The 15,563-nt window shown below is 35.7% G+C and overlaps 2 protein-coding genes across 5 annotated transcripts in view; both read right to left on the minus strand.

The window, feature by feature from the left end:
* Nucleotides 1-327: 327 nt before the first annotated feature.
* On the minus strand, nt 328-10,453 carry cd226 (CD226 molecule). Of its 2 annotated transcripts, none has more exons than XM_067377389.1 (6): nt 9,965-10,453; nt 8,304-8,630; nt 6,639-6,995; nt 4,296-4,392; nt 3,688-3,742; nt 328-1,387 (listed from the first exon to the last, which is right to left on the minus strand). In XM_067377389.1, exons 1-6 carry the CDS (start codon nt 10,047-10,049, stop codon nt 1,256-1,258), a joined length of 1,053 nt encoding a protein of 350 aa, XP_067233490.1. In that variant the 5' UTR covers nt 10,050-10,453; the 3' UTR covers nt 328-1,255. The 2 variants fall into 2 exon arrangements, with proteins under 2 accessions (XP_067233490.1, XP_067233491.1); XM_067377390.1 differs by having other exon boundaries at nt 9,983-10,450.
* The window catches only part of rttn (rotatin), a 60,696-nt gene continuing 53,804 nt past the window's right edge, over nt 8,672-15,563 (minus strand). Inside the window, exons 45-50 of one of the 3 annotated variants that reach the window (XM_067377388.1) lie at nt 13,728-13,942; nt 13,262-13,538; nt 11,141-11,244; nt 10,819-10,888; nt 10,584-10,686; nt 8,672-10,163 (exon numbers count right to left, since the gene is read on the minus strand). In XM_067377388.1, the coding sequence (XP_067233489.1) occupies nt 10,604-10,686; nt 10,819-10,888; nt 11,141-11,244; nt 13,262-13,538; nt 13,728-13,942 (749 nt within the window). In that variant the 3' untranslated portion in view covers nt 8,672-10,163; nt 10,584-10,603. Of the gene's footprint in view, nt 10,164-10,476; nt 10,687-10,818; nt 10,889-11,140; nt 11,245-13,261; nt 13,539-13,727; nt 13,943-15,563 lie in introns of those variants that run through there. The other 2 variants (XM_067377387.1, XM_067377385.1) reach the window with 2 other exon arrangements.

Consider the following 15,563-nt stretch of genomic DNA (forward strand, 5'->3'; position numbering starts at 1 on the left):
TATATATATGTATATACACACACACACACACTATATATATATATATATATATATATATATATATATATATATATATATAATGTGTATATGTATGTATGTATGCATGTATATATATATCTAATGTGTGTGTGTGTATATATATATATATATAATTATTATTATTATTATTATATATATAATTATAATTATATATATATAATTAGTAATGTCATCTTTTCCTTTAAGAGTTGTTACTTATATACTTAAATGAGCATATGAAAATAAGAAAAGCAAGAAGTCTACAATAAATGTTAATATCTTTATATGAGTCATAAAGAACACCATCATTCAGGCATAATACAGTCTCATGAAGCCAAATCCCATCTTTTTAGAGTACAAAGCCTAATTTTTGATTTGTAATCAAATACAGATTGATTTGTGAGATGGATAGAATAGGATAGAATAGAAAATAGAATAGAATAGAAAATGTGATTCATTTTATTCCTGTACATGTTAAGTGCTCTGTGCTCAAAAATCAAATCTGAACTCTTGAATGATCCTAATCATTTAAAGTCATTATTCCTCACAATACAAATCATATTCCGCCTGTAAGCTGAGCATTGTCAGTTCAACCTATGAGTAATGAAGCCTTTGCATCGTCGTTCTCATTCGTGAGGCTGGTACTTCCATTTCTGCAGAGAGAAAGCATTCAGGCTCAAACTGAGACACGAGGATGTGATTTTGAGAAGATTCATCCACTCAAAAGCTCTCTGAGATCCAATCATTAGATAATTAGAGTCAAACTAAAGTGTTGCTTCGGCGTCTGTTCATAGCGACCGTGCTTAGCTTATATCTGGCTTTGATACAGTCCAGAAAGCTTCTTAAGCAGATTACCTGGCAAACAGACTTCAGCGAGGAGCAGAGAGGACATTCTTCCACAATGTACTCATGAGCAGCCAACATCCAGCACCATTATGCAATGAAATGCCATGAAATGTGGGTTCTGGGCCAGGCTTGAATGGTTAATGTAATGATGAAGATGGCGATGATGATGATGGTAGTGGTTAATCAAATGACAAATTATATGCACTGCTCCATTAATCTTCTGCATTATTAGGAATTTCCCCTCTGATCCATCCATTAGTATTCAGGTGCAAACGCATTTCTTGGCACTGATGTTTGGTTTGAGTTTTATGATTTCTGCTCGTCAGCCAAAGCTAGTTCTTCCAAGTAGACGCCAATTTATCAGTATAAAACTCTATTGAGTGGTGGTATCTCATCTCTTTTGTTTTTGTTTTTTATGAGCCTTCACAATCTGAAAGTTAACGTATATTTCTTTATCTCTTGCCCCACTTTTGGTCCCCTTTTTCATCCTGTCATAGACACAGCCATGATCATATGTGTTACGCTGCCACAGAAAGAAAACATTCAGTTTGAGTTATTATGAATAAAAGAAGCATTAGAGCTACAGCAAAACATCTGTGTTAAGGGTTGTTCATTAGTGAAGGAGAATGTGGCAGTTAAGCAAAGACACATTTATTCCAGGCAGCTGCAAGGACATGACACCACTTTTCAATACAATATAATAAACAATTTCATAGAAAATATAAAGTGCAGACTGATATGAGTACAAGAATTTTGGCCCTTTACAATCTTACAATCTTTTTTGTGTTTTTGCAGTTGGACACACTGGAAATAATGAGACAAATCCCAGCAATGGAAAATGTCCCTGAACAGTGGCTCTATGTTTGTGTATAATATAGCTGAGTGAATTTCATGAAATATGTCCAGGTCATACTTGGTTTTACTTTTAGTTAACAATAACAACACTATTAAAATCATTCCGTTCATATAAATATATAAGAGCTGAAAAGTGAGAATGAAAGTGACAAATGTTGCAGTGGCAAATAGCTGAAATAAAATAAGTTCATTTAAAGTACTAAAATCTTAAAAGCTAATCAGAATTATATATATATATATATATGAAAAAAACTAATTCAAAATATTACTAAATACCATTCTAGTTATTAATTCATACTAATAAAACTGTTATTGTTTTTAATTATAATTTATGCATTATAATTCTATTAATAATAAAATATTAATAATTTAATAAAATATATCATATTACTTAATGTAATATATAATCTAATTTTATATTAATAATATTATTATGTATGTTTTATGTATTACAATTCTATAATAATATAATAAAATTACATAAAATATTTTATATATAATTAAAGTATTTCATGTATTCATATTACTTATATATAATTTCCCACCATATAAACCCACCATATTTTTATAGATAGTACTGTTATTTTGTAAGGGAATGTAGTTTTAAGAGTTTTTTAGGCGAGAATATAGTTGTTTAGACCTCAGATATGCGATTTATATGCAAACATTTTTATATTGTAAAAATTTATATGTAAAATTTGTTTAGATGCTTTCGGAGACGCGAGCTCCAGGCCGTCAGTGACTGTTCAGCGCTCATGTACCCGCAGAGAACAGCTTCATTTCGGCCAGTCCTTCGGGAATTTGCCGCTGGCTCTTATGTAGATAGTGTTTAAACATGAGGTATAATTCATTTTGGGTAAATTAAATGGGCAATCTTTGGTCTTATTAATATTTTACTTGTTCCAGAGCTAATAGATTTGGCTGAAGGGCTATATAAAGTTTCATAACTTTATATTTACATTGAAATTAAATCCTGTACAAACTAGAGTGATGCTTTTGTACGTTTGACTGAACTGTTTTGCTTGTGTTTATTTCTTATTTTTCTTCTTATACTGTTATAATGGCTATTGTTGTTAATTTAAAAATTATTCTTCAATAAATAATATTTTATACAAATAACATGCCGTATTTTTTTGGAATTGAGAAAGAGTCCATTAGTGATTTTGACTTCAGAGAAAGTTACATTAATACGGCATGAGATGGCGGCAAAGATTTATGAGCGAGTCAGTCAGTCAGTCGCAAAGACTTGGACTGAAAGGACTAAAACAAGGAAATAAGGACGTTGTTTTTACTTTAAACATCTTACAAGACGCAGCTGACAAATACATTGACTACCGCTGTCATGGAAATGTCTTAAATGTTAAAAGGACAAAGACATCTTTTCTCAGCGAACATTCAAACTGATTTTGTGATTATGAATATAAAGACTGACCTGAAGAATATCATAATACTCTCAAAACAAATACTCTACATAATACTCTACATATTACAGTGAGTTTCAATGGAGGGACTAAACATTCCTTCGCTACTAGATCTAAAGCGACGTTTTACAATTAGAAAAAGAGACTTGGGCTCAACTGTTAAACTGACAACTTGAGATTTGAATCTGTGGCAGAAGGAAATAATTCCTCACAAAAGAGGGTTTTTAAAGACAATCCGTTGTTGTTCTTTTTTATTTACACACTCGTGCCGTCCAACTGTTGTATAAATGCAATATCACACTCGTAGCCGTGCGATATGGCTGTATATCAGCACGCTGTTAACATCATATAATGATGTTATTATAGCGATTTTATTGTAGTAATGTGATTCATTGTGATGAAAATAAGTCACAATGCAAATAAAAAAACAACACTTTTTGAACATTTGATTTTGGAGTGAAATATGGACGTGGACATTTCTTCATGATATTCACACAGCAACAATATGTGCTCAGCTGTGCGGAGCAAAACTGATTGACATATTTACCTGTCTTTTGGCAGGGTGCAGTTTGATTCTGTAGTCCTCTCTCTTCCTTTTCATCCTGTGAAAACCAGTTTAGAAATTGAGTGACGGTTTACTCTAGATGACAGACATTACAGGCCACTTAATCATTTTATTAAGGAGCAGGAAAGCAAACACTGCAGTATGGAGATAACCTCGCTTCACTGCAAAATAACGAACTGCACACTCAGTATAAAACTTAGTAAGGCTGGCAGCAAGTGTGGTGGACATATGGTGAAGGCGAGGAGGGGATGGGATTTCACAGCCAATTATCTGAGAGACCTCTTAACAGACAAACCAGACGCTTATAACTTCATACCTAATGAAAGCTATGGGAAATGCATTGTTCTTCAACCTTCAGTCTTAATTCGGTCACAACACGCACAGAACACAAGTCTGCGCTATTATACTAGCGATGAATCTGTTCATAATTTCTATTTTTAGGTTATGTTACCTCTAATTATTTCCACATAAAAAAATAAGAAATTATGTTTTTTGCTGCCTTTATCACTTGCTAAAGCAAATTCTCAAGTACACAAGGTGGTTTGAAAACTGCTGAGCATCTTTATGATTAATAAAGTAAGATGACATACCTGTTCACCCACGTCACTAATAAAATCATCAGAAGAGCAACACCAACCAGCCCTCCTCCAATATACACATACAGCATGTGATGAAGACCCCTTAAATCTGTAATGAGAGATAAACACGATTTAAAGGATCACAAAATACTAAAAAACATTTTTGAGATGTTGACATATATGTACTGTAAATGAAAGATATCAATGAAAACAACAATAGCACTCATTATGTTTATTATTAAATATTATTAAATGGCTCGTTTACTGGTGCCATTTCATTCTTCCAGTTTAAAAAGCAAAGTTATACCAACATCATGAAAAGTGGTGTATATACACGTTAATTCAAAGTGGTGATTGGCTGCTGTGGCTGCGTACGGTCTTCCGCCGGAAGCTAGTTATTTGAATTTAAAAAGTTTTAAATATGGATATTTTTCTTACAAAAACACATCGCTTCGCTTCAGAAGGCCTTTATTGACCCCCTGGAGTCGTATGGATCACTTTTTTTAATGGACAGATGCATTATTTTTGGCTTCAAAACGCGTTTGAATCGAGATCGTGATCTGTAGACTCATTGATGTGGATGTGTCCGCATTAAAGCATTTCAGTGGGCTTAAACAGATCGCCCTTTACAGCAGATTTAGTTCAAAAAACAACTGACCTAAATATGATTTTCAGTTAAAATAATACATTTTAAAATTCAACATTAGTAGACTTGTAAAATCATTCACTGGAGACTCACTCTGAACGGATCATTGAATCAGTGATTTGTTGACTCGAGAACAGCTGCAATACGATCAGTCCAATTCATGAATGAATTGTTGATGTGATTTGTGAACAGATTTAACAGAATGATTGAGAAGAATCAGTTCGTGCAGGAATTGGACACCGCCTTTGCATCTCTGACCATGTGACGATTTCTTCATTTTAAAATAATGAGTAACGATATGTTTTATGAAATGTAGTGGAGTAAAAAGTACGATCTTATGCTTTGGAATGTAGTGAAGTAAAAGTAAAAGTTGCTCAAAATAAAAATACTCCAGTACAGATACTTGAGAAAATGTACTTAAGTACAGTAACGAAGTAAAAAATAATTTGTTACTGTCCACCACTGGAATTGAGTTCTCTTTCATGTCTTCTTGTCCAAACGCCAGCTCAGTATTGGCCGGCGCCGTTCACATAAGCACTACGACACGTGTGTGATGCTGACGCAAAAGCCAGCCAATACAGAGATGGTGTTCTGACGTAAACAAGGAAATGCTGCACTGCATTCAATGCATTAACTGCATAGGAGACTGACAGGTAAGAGAAGAGACTGTTGAATAAAGTCGTTATTTTTGTTTTGCTTTGGCGCACAAAAAGTATTCTTATCGCTTCATAACATTAAGGTTGAACCACTGTAGTCATGTTGACTGTTTTAACGATGTCTTTACTACTTTTCTGGACCTTAAATGATTGTAATTACATTGCTTTCTATGGGGGATAAAAAAAATTAAATAAAAAAACCTCTTGGATTTCATCAAAAATATCTTAATTTGTGTTCCAAAGATGAATGAAGGTCTTACGGGTGTGGAATGACATGAGGGTGAGTACTTAACAGAAATTTCATTTTTGGGTGAACTAACCCTTTAATTAAAAACCATCAGTTTGCTATATCAGCCTTTTTATGCTATAGTCCATATACTGGTGGTTGTAAATTGATTAAAAAAAAAAAAAAAAAAAAAAAAAAAAAAATCGGCCAATAAATATTGGCAGCTGATAGATCGGTGCATTTACAGGAAATCTGCTAATGTGTGGACACATTAGTCTTTGCAAAGGGCCAAAATGATGCATTTCCAATGGAATTTTGAATAATCTGGAAAAATGATGTGAATCAAATTTTATTCACAATAACTCCATGGATCACTCAACATTTTGGTTCAAAATGGTTAATTTCATATTTTGTGTTAACCCTTAAATGCATGAATGTTTCGGCAGTCATTATTACATATTCTATATGGATCTATATCCAACACGGATGGATCTCTAACTGCTGCAATAGTATAAAACTCTCTGGATATTTTAATAACAATGCCAAAGGAATAAAATAAAGCATATTTCTTTACATTTTGGTAACCAAATATCCTGTAACACAGGATTTTTCGCTTTTTTTTTCTTTTTCTTTTTTTCTTTTCATCATTTTATATATATAAAAAGTTGTTGAATGATAGGGCTTTTACTTTCAAACACCATTCAAACATGAATGAATCTACAAGACCTCTGACTGGTCCTGGTCTCATTCTCTCAAAAGGAAGCAGTGTGGACAAAAAGGTGCAGAAAGGAAAGAAACATTTTAAACAAGTCCCATCCTTCTCCTACCTTGAGAAGATAGAGTGGTCAGCAGGACTGTGGTGGACTGTACACCGGCGTCTGTGCTGAAGTTGCAGCGGTAGAATCCTCCATCTTCTTTGATGATGTTGGTGAGGTGTAGACTGACCTCCATAGCATCACTGCAGTTCACTCGTCCTCTACTGTCGAACTCATTCAGCTCCACGCCATCCTCCAGCATCTGACACGTTGCTATAATATTGCTACTGCCCTCCTCAGTGTTCAGTTTCTCTATGCTTACTTGATAAACCTCACCGTTGTGGACAAGGTCACAATTAATGGTCAGGTTGTCGTTTTCTGCCACCACCAACTTAGTGTCTGGTTGAATAGAGATGCTGGTGGTGATTTCTACAAAAAAAGTGGAGTAGAATTATGCAACCTGCCACTCACATGACATCATAGCAATAACAAACCACAGAAATCAAGTCCCGCCCTACATTTTTCTTGTTCGAGTAGCCGTTTCACTCGGAAATATGTTACAATAGAAAATAAAAGACTATCGCAACATCCGTTTCATGCCAAATTTAACAGTTCTAATATCCTAGATGGAACTGTTTAAAGTCCCCCTGAAATCAAAATTTACGTTTTTTTTTTTTTTTTAGCTTTTAGTATGAATATGTAAGCCTAAAGTTTATGATTAAGCTGGTGTGTTGTGAAACAATGTCAACATTTGCATTTACAAGAAGCATTCAAAACTCTCTCACTTCCACTAAAATGGAACAAGGATTTTCATGTCATCACCGTGGAGTTCAGTTTCTCATCAAATCTTCTGTCCAATCAAAAGCTCTCTAGAATCTGAGAGCTGAAGTCCCGCCCCCTCCTACACTGAACAGACAGTTGAAATTGTCCATTTGTTCACACATTTACTAGTTTCTATATGGTGAATGGCACATAGTGCACTATATAGAGTATAGGGAACAATTCAGACAGTGTAAATATACTTTCCGTTGATGCGAATGAAGTTCATTTTCGTGATACGCTGCATTATCAAGGGGCGTCGGCATGACAGAGGGCGTTTGAAGCTTGGTGCTGAAGTGACCGTCTTAATGAAAACAGCCAATCACATTACTTTCCGGTGTTGAATGAACGCAATTAGCTAGCGACTGCTCTTGGGTTTTTGCATAAGTCGATCTGATTGGCTGACGCCTGCGTTGGTGCTTGAAACGTTGAGAAATTTTCAATTTGTGCTGCGAGTCGGCGCAGACCATAAAATGTTCGGACACATTTGAATTCTACAAACAATGCTCTATTTTAAAGAAATATGGAGGAGAAACGATTAGAGATTGAGAGGAAAATTGGGTTTTACGAGCTCAATGGCTCTGGCCGAGCTGTGATCTAGGTGAAAATCTATTGGCTATTATGGAAAAAGGGGAGGAGCTTCGAGATATATCCCTCCCTGTTTTCCTGTTTCATTGGAAATTACATCAACATAGTGAATAAAGCTGCGCAATCCAAAGCACTTCAGTGGGCCTTTAAACAAAACTAATGAAGAAGCACCTGTGTATCTGCACTCAGGTGCTGCGTTCATGGCACTGTCAAAATAAAGTCCCTTTTGACGCTTATCGGCCTAACAAATAAAAAAATTTATTGGTCGACCACTAATTAGATTACCTGTCTTCATCTGTAATGTTGAAAAATGTCACGCTGAACATTCACCTGTTTTTTCGACAAATGTGTCTTTTGTCCATGAACCCTGAGGATAGGTCTGCAGAGAGCAATGATACTGGCCGATGTCACTCTCAGTGACGTTCCTTATGGAAATGCTGCCATCCATCGTGGTGGTTTTCAGAAACTCCACTCTACCGTCATAAGATGATGCGAAGTTGGTGCCATACTGAGGATGATAAACAGCTACAGGTTGTTTAAGAGACTTTTTAGTCCATGAGACCATAGTGAGCTGGCCAGTCCATGGACACAGGCAGTCCAATATCATTCCCTCCTGCAGTATGACTGTTGATTCTGGGGCTTTCATCTGAACAGTGCCTAGAACACCATTGCGGAAGTGTGGGAAGTCAGATACAGATTAAAAAAGAAAGAGAGAGAGAGAGAGACAAAATAATTCTTGTAGGGAATACAATGTGGAATACAAAACCATCTAAATGTACATTTCATGTCAGTGGACATTGGCATTTGTTATACTGGATTTATATATTCATTTGATAGAGATTTTGGAAAGAAGCCAATTAAATATTTTTTTAAATAGGCTACATTATCATACAACTGTTTGAGGTTGGCAAGATTTTTAGATTTTGAAGAAAAAAAAAAAATCTCACCAAGGCTTCATTTATTTAATCAAAACTACAGTAAAACATTAATATTGTGAGATATTATAAATTTAAATATATTTTACAATGTGATGGCATAGCATCATTACTCCAGTCTTCAAGTGTCACATGATCCTTCAGAATTCATTCTGATATGCAGATCTGGTGCTCATGAATCATTTCCTACTATTATCTGTTGAAAATAGTGTTGTGTTAAAATTTTTGGGGAAACTGATTTTCCTTTCTTTTCTTTTTTTTTAAGATTCTTTGATAAAGTTCAAAAGATTTATTTTCTGTGACATTCTACAGATACATTAAATTGCTCAAAATGACAGTAAAGACATTTATATTATATAAATGACTTTTTTCAGATTTATATCAAGTTAAAATTACCATTCCATATTATAAAAATAACTGTAAAACATATTTGTGTGTATTAAATTAATATATATTATTAATATATGTATATAAATAATTTTACTTTATTTTCCCCCAGGCTAAATCAACAACAATTGTTGATTTTTCTTTTAATTTTCTTTTTAAATACCTAAATAAAGGCATAAATTGAAAAATACATTGTTCTCCTAGTTGTCCAACCAACAAGTGTTGCTGGGTTTCGCTTATTTGTCTCCAGGTAAAGTTGCAAAACAACATCTTAAAGTTTATTAAACTGTTATTGTTAGTTTAGTTTTATAAGTCTACAAAATACAGTGCAACCAACAACCACAAGCAACAAACGAAAGTTAGTTTCAATGTAACCACATATCCTCCTTAAAAGAATTGCAACAAAGTAAAATCAGTTACTGCAGACGTTTCTTTCTTTAATAGTCTAAAAAAAAAAAGTTTTAAAAAGTTTATCCTAAATTTATATTCACTCTATACGCACTTAAATCAATGAACAGTCAATTCAACTCATACGTAAACAGGAACACTGTTTATAATGCTAGAGAACAGCCATTCATTCTTACCTACTTAAATATAGATATAAATTACCAATAAGAAACAAACAATTGCTTATAACAAACCATTCGAACTACAGTCAAACGTTCCTACCTTTGCTAAAAACATTACCTTTCAGAAAACAGAGCAGAATCATGAGTACCAAGAAGTACCAGTAATCCTTTTGTACTGCCACCATCTTGCTCCTCTGAGACAGAATGAATACAGCATTGACGAGGACTGAGCGACCACAGGCACTATCTGTGCTCAGCTGCAAGAGTCTGCGATCACATCCTCAACCAGTAGTTCAACACTGTTAGAGAGGAGGTGTTAAGTTCACCTAACTAGAATGGGCATAATTCCACCCCACACAGAGTTTTTTTTTTGTGTTCAACTGAAACCGAAAGAGCGGATTTGAAACCAGTCTCTGAATTCCCCTATGATAAGAATACATCAAAACAAAAATAAATCAAAGGAAAGGAAAAATAATGACCTTATGTAATTGGATAGTACACCCAAAAATGGTGAAATAATAACCTTTGGTTGTACTAGTCCTTTACAGTGCACGCGATAAATAATTACTCATACCGATCTAACAGTTGGAGAATGAAGAGGTGTCTACTGTAAAACAGTTCATTTATTTATTTGCTACAAAAGGAAAATATACAAAAACTGTTCATAGTATGTACCAAAACATAAATAAACATTCACATTATTAGGTGATTTCAATGACCTCCATCACCAGTGAGGCAATTAAGAGTTGAAAATGTGTGTGAGATTTCTCAGGCACTTCAGAAGATAGACGTTCAGGGGTTTGTCACTTCTGTGCTCTTCATCTACATGAACAAGCAAACAGACAGACAGACAATTACCACACATTCTCAGGAAAGATCCATTCCTGATTCTCTAGTACCATTTGAGAGTAAAAATGAGAGGCTCTCCTCTGATCAAACTGAATATATTCACACCTTTCCTGGCGGACACGTATGCCTCTTCAACTTTCAGTCTGATGGAAGGACACTTCAAAGTGGCCTTTGCCTTTGTGAGAGGAGACATGCAGGATGGGAAGATAAAGGGTGAGACGAATCTCCAAGTGTGTGAGAGAAATGAAGACTCGCGTATAATTTGTGTTTATAAAAATGATCATGAATAGTGTCTTATTTCACATTCTGCTGCCAAAGAACTGTTGCTCTGACTAGTACTACTATTTAATATTTTTCCCAATCATTCATTAACTGTTTGTAAAAAGCATTATATAATAACAGGATGCCATTGAATAAATGACTTTACCTTCTGATTGTTGTGCAACAGAGCCCAAAGTGCTGAAGCTCCTATGGTACGTATATCTGATGAACTACTGCTCAGACAAGACACTAGTATCTCAACAGCTTTATCTGAAATATAAAGACATATTACACACACACATATATCAATAAAAAAAATACAATATATTTTGCATATTTGAACCCTTTCCAGCAGTGACTCTGTGATTTTGAGGTCCATCTTTTCACACTGAGGACGATTGAGGGACTCAAACACAACTATTAAAAAAGGTTAAAACATTCACTGATGCTCCAGAAGGAAACACGATGCACTAAGAGCCGGGGGGTAAAAACTTTTTAAATTTGAACATCAAGATAAATTTTTACTTAATTTGTCTTCCGGGAAACACTGAAAAAAATTTAATATTTAAACAAAATAAGACAAATTTGGACATCTTCATCATGTTCATTCAGTACAGTCACTGCTGGAAAGGGTTTAAATATGCAAAAGATGATGGAAAACTGAAGAATTTGAAGGACCTGAAGAATTTTTCTGAAGAATATTGGGCAGTTTAACTGTTCAGGACAAACAAGAGACTCATGAACAACCATCACAAAACATAAAAAACAGTCGTATATCATCCAGGTAATCACACACAGTATTAAGAATCAAGGGTATATACATTTTTGAACAGGTCATTTTTATAAATTCAGCTATTTTTTGACTATATGTAAACATCTTTTATGCAAAATATCTTCAGCTAAAATATTCAGCACAGTGCCAAATAAAAAACACATTTTGCATGATCCCTCATATTTTGTTAAAATTAATTAACATTTTGCAGATTCTGCAAGGGGTATGTAAACTATATATATATACACAATTTTCTGTAAAAAACAGTTTTATATAGCTGCAAATCATGATTTCTTGTTGTCCAAATTATTCGCTGTCAATTCTGTTACCATCAAACTCTGTTACCAAGGCAGATTAACAGTGTTGACAGTATTGTTTAACAGAACTGACAGTCCTACACAGAGAAACAAACATTCTTTCTCTCTTTTTTTCTCTATCTCTCTCATGCACATACACATACATGACTGTCAATTCAGTTACATACATTCTAGTTTGACGGTTGACACTGACTTATTCTGAGAACATGAAATCATGATTTTCAGCTATATAAGACTATATAAGCAATGTAAGTTTCCATAGAAAATATTATATTGTTATGGCCTGTAACATCTTGTGATCTTTAATATATCTGTGATTGATATATGTGTGTGTTGAAATATTTTTAATATAAGTAATACAAATTACATTATGGTAGTGTGTATTTGCAGTTTCACACTGTGTCATGAGTACATTCACATCATGTGAAGTCAATCATCTCATTTCCTTCGCTTTCTATGAAAAGGAATTGGGAGGAAATGTTGATGTCATGTGAAAAACTATTATCACCCCATTGAGGCTGTTATGACACATCCACACTTCATTGTTTGTGTGTGTATGCGTTGCCGTAAGTGTTTGTGTGTGGTGGATCACTTTTACACACGCAGTGTTAAATTTATCTTAACAGGCTGGAGTCTGTCACAGATCAAAAAAATAAATGAATAAATACAAAGTAAAAAAATGATATTATTATTTTAGTAACACTTTACAATAAGGTTTCATTTGTTAACATTAATTAACTATATTACTTAATGAAATAATAATGAAAAATACTTCTAATGCATTTATTAATCTTTGTTAAAGCATTCACTAATTTACATTATTAACATAAAAAGTTCTGTTAATATTATTTAATGGTCCTGAGCTTGTATCAGCTACCAATGAACAGTATTTTTATTAACTAACATTAATAAAGATTAATAACAACAGTATCAAATGTACTGGTCATTGTTAATGCATTAACATTAACTAGCACCTTATTGAAAAGTGTAAGCATTATGTTATAGTTACTTTTGTGAAGAAAAAAAAAAGAAAGAAAGATGATTTATCCGTCAGGCCAATTAATCAGACGACATTTGGCTATTCAGTTAACCATGCCTGCTGAGCCTTATTAGATACTGGCATTGGCATCATACACTCAAAAAGAAACATGTTGGTCAACCATTAACATCTAAAACCCTGTAAATTCAGCGCTCATACCATTGGCTAAGACTTTGGGCTTGTTAGCGGAGCAGAAGCAGATGTTGTGGAGAATGAGCAGGATGGTGGGTTTAGTGCTGGAGTGTTTGGACTGGGCCAGTTCGACCAGCAGCTCCAAAGCCCCTCGGAGCCTGAGGATCATCTGTTGTCCGTCATCCCCGAACGACACGTTCAGCAGCAGCCTGAGCCACAGGGACAGAGGATCTGCTGTCGGGACGCCGCTTCGACCACCTGCCTTAGGCATGGGAAGAGACAGGAACTGCTGCAGGAAGTTACTCTAGGGAAAATGGCAAGAAAGGAGGTTTTGTTAACACTTCTCTTTATTCATTTCTCTATGAAACTAAAAAGCGGATTGGCAACCAAAAGACTATGAGGTATATTTACTGTATAGACTGAAGTGTTTCATATGTGGTTATATTTCTTTCTTCCATGAATTGTTTGCTTTAAACACTAGTCAGCGAGTTACCTTCAGCAGTACCCCTTTGCAGTCCTTTGAGATGGCCAGGTTGGCCAGCAATGAGAAAGCCAGACTGTGGATGCTGCTGTTGTCAGGGGCAACCTGGGAGGCCAGTTTCATCACCCCATGCATCAGTGAATTTGTGACCGCAGTCTTAGGAAGAACAGCCTGAACTGAGCCAGAGCTACAACTGCTGCTGCTGCTGCTACATAAAGCACTGCATGCTGAAAGAGAACAGAGGAAGAGACAGACAAAGAGAAGAGAGATAACCTGATTATGGAAAAAGGCAAAAAACATATACAAAGAGTTACAAGAAACTAAGTAACTGTATCTTAGAAAGATTATGTAAGAGCGTTAAGGAAACAAAACTGTTGATCAGTGTTTCTTAGCAGAAACCGACCTATACCTGAAATTAGGCCAAACCCCTTGCATGACAAAACTTTGAACACTTTATATACAGTATCTCACAGAAGTGAGTACACCCCTTAGATTTTTCTAAATATCTTATTAAATCTTTTCATGTGACAACACTGAAGAAATGACAATTTGCTACAATGTAAAGTAGTGAGTGTTCAGCTTGTATAACAGTGTAAATTTGCTGTCCCCTCAAAATAACTCAACACACAGCCACAAAAGTGTGTACACCCCTAAGTTAAAATGTCCAAATTGGGCCCAATTAGCCATTTTCTCTCCCCGGTGTCATGTGACTCGTTAGTGTTAAATTTGGTGTTACCACTCTCACTCTCTCATACTGGTCACTGGAAATTCAACATGGCACCTCATGGCAAAGAACTCTCTGAGGATCTGAAAAAAAGAATTGTTGCTCTAGTGTAAGCTATAAAAAGATTGACAAAACCTTGAAACTGAGCTGCAGCACGGTGGCCAAGACCATACAGCGGTTTAACAAGACAGGTTCCACTCAGAACAGGCCTCGTCATGGTCCACCAAAGAAGTTGAGTGCATGTGCTCAGTGTCATATCCAGAGGTTGTGTTTGGGAAATAGACGTATGAGTGCTGCCAGCATTGCTGCAGAAGTTGAAGGGGTGGGGGGTCAGCCTGTCAGTGCTCAGACCATACGCCACACACTGCATCAAATTGGTCTGCATGGGTGTCGTCCCAGAAGGAAGCCTCTTCTAAAAATTATGTACAAGAAAGCACACAAACAGTTTGCTGAAGACATCAGACTAAGGACATGGATTACTGGAACCATGTCCTGTGGTCTTATTTGACCACAACTTATTTGGTTCAGATGGTGTCAAGCATGTGTGGCGGCAACCAGGTGAGGAGTACAAAGTCAAGTGAGTCTTGCCTACAGTCAAGCATGGTGATGGGAGTGTCATGGTCTGGGGCTGCATGAGTGCTGCTGACACTGGGAAGCTACAGTTCATTGAGAGAACCATGAATGCCAACATGTACTGTGACATACTGAAGCAGAGCATGATCCCCTCCCTTTGGAGACTGGGCCACAGAGCAGTATTTCAATATAACGATAACGACCCCAAACACACCTCCAAGACGACCACTGCCTTGCTAAAGAATGTCTCCAGACCTAAACCCTATTGAGCATCTGTGGGGCATCCTCAAACGGAAGGTAGAGGAGCGCAAGGTCTCTAACATCCACCAGCTCCGTGATGTCGTCATGGAGGAGTGGAAGAGGACTCCAGTGGCAACCTGTGAAGCTCTGGTGAACTCCATGCCCAAGAGGTTCATATTGACACTTTGGGCCATTTTGGACATTTTTATTCACTTTTGTGGCCAGCGGTTTAGACATTAATGGCTGTGTGTTGAGTTATTTTGAGGGGACAGCAAATTTACACTGTTATACAAGCTGTACACTCACTATTT

The sequence above is a fragment of the Chanodichthys erythropterus genome, chromosome 23 (assembly GCF_024489055.1).
Source record: "Chanodichthys erythropterus isolate Z2021 chromosome 23, ASM2448905v1, whole genome shotgun sequence".
Taxonomy (NCBI): Eukaryota; Metazoa; Chordata; class Actinopteri; order Cypriniformes; family Xenocyprididae; genus Chanodichthys; species Chanodichthys erythropterus.

Coding starts and splice junctions, on each gene's coding strand:
- cd226 (XM_067377389.1), bottom strand. CDS start 10,049: ATGGTGGCAGTACAAAAGGATTACTGGTACTTCTTGGTACTCATGATT. Junction 8,631..9,964: donor AGGTAATGTTTTTAGCAAAG/GTAGGAACGTTT, acceptor ATGGTGTTCTAG/GCACTGTTCAGATGAAAGCC. Junction 6,996..8,303: donor CACATTTGTCGAAAAAACAG/GTGAATGTTCAG, acceptor CTTTTTTTGTAG/AAATCACCACCAGCATCTCT.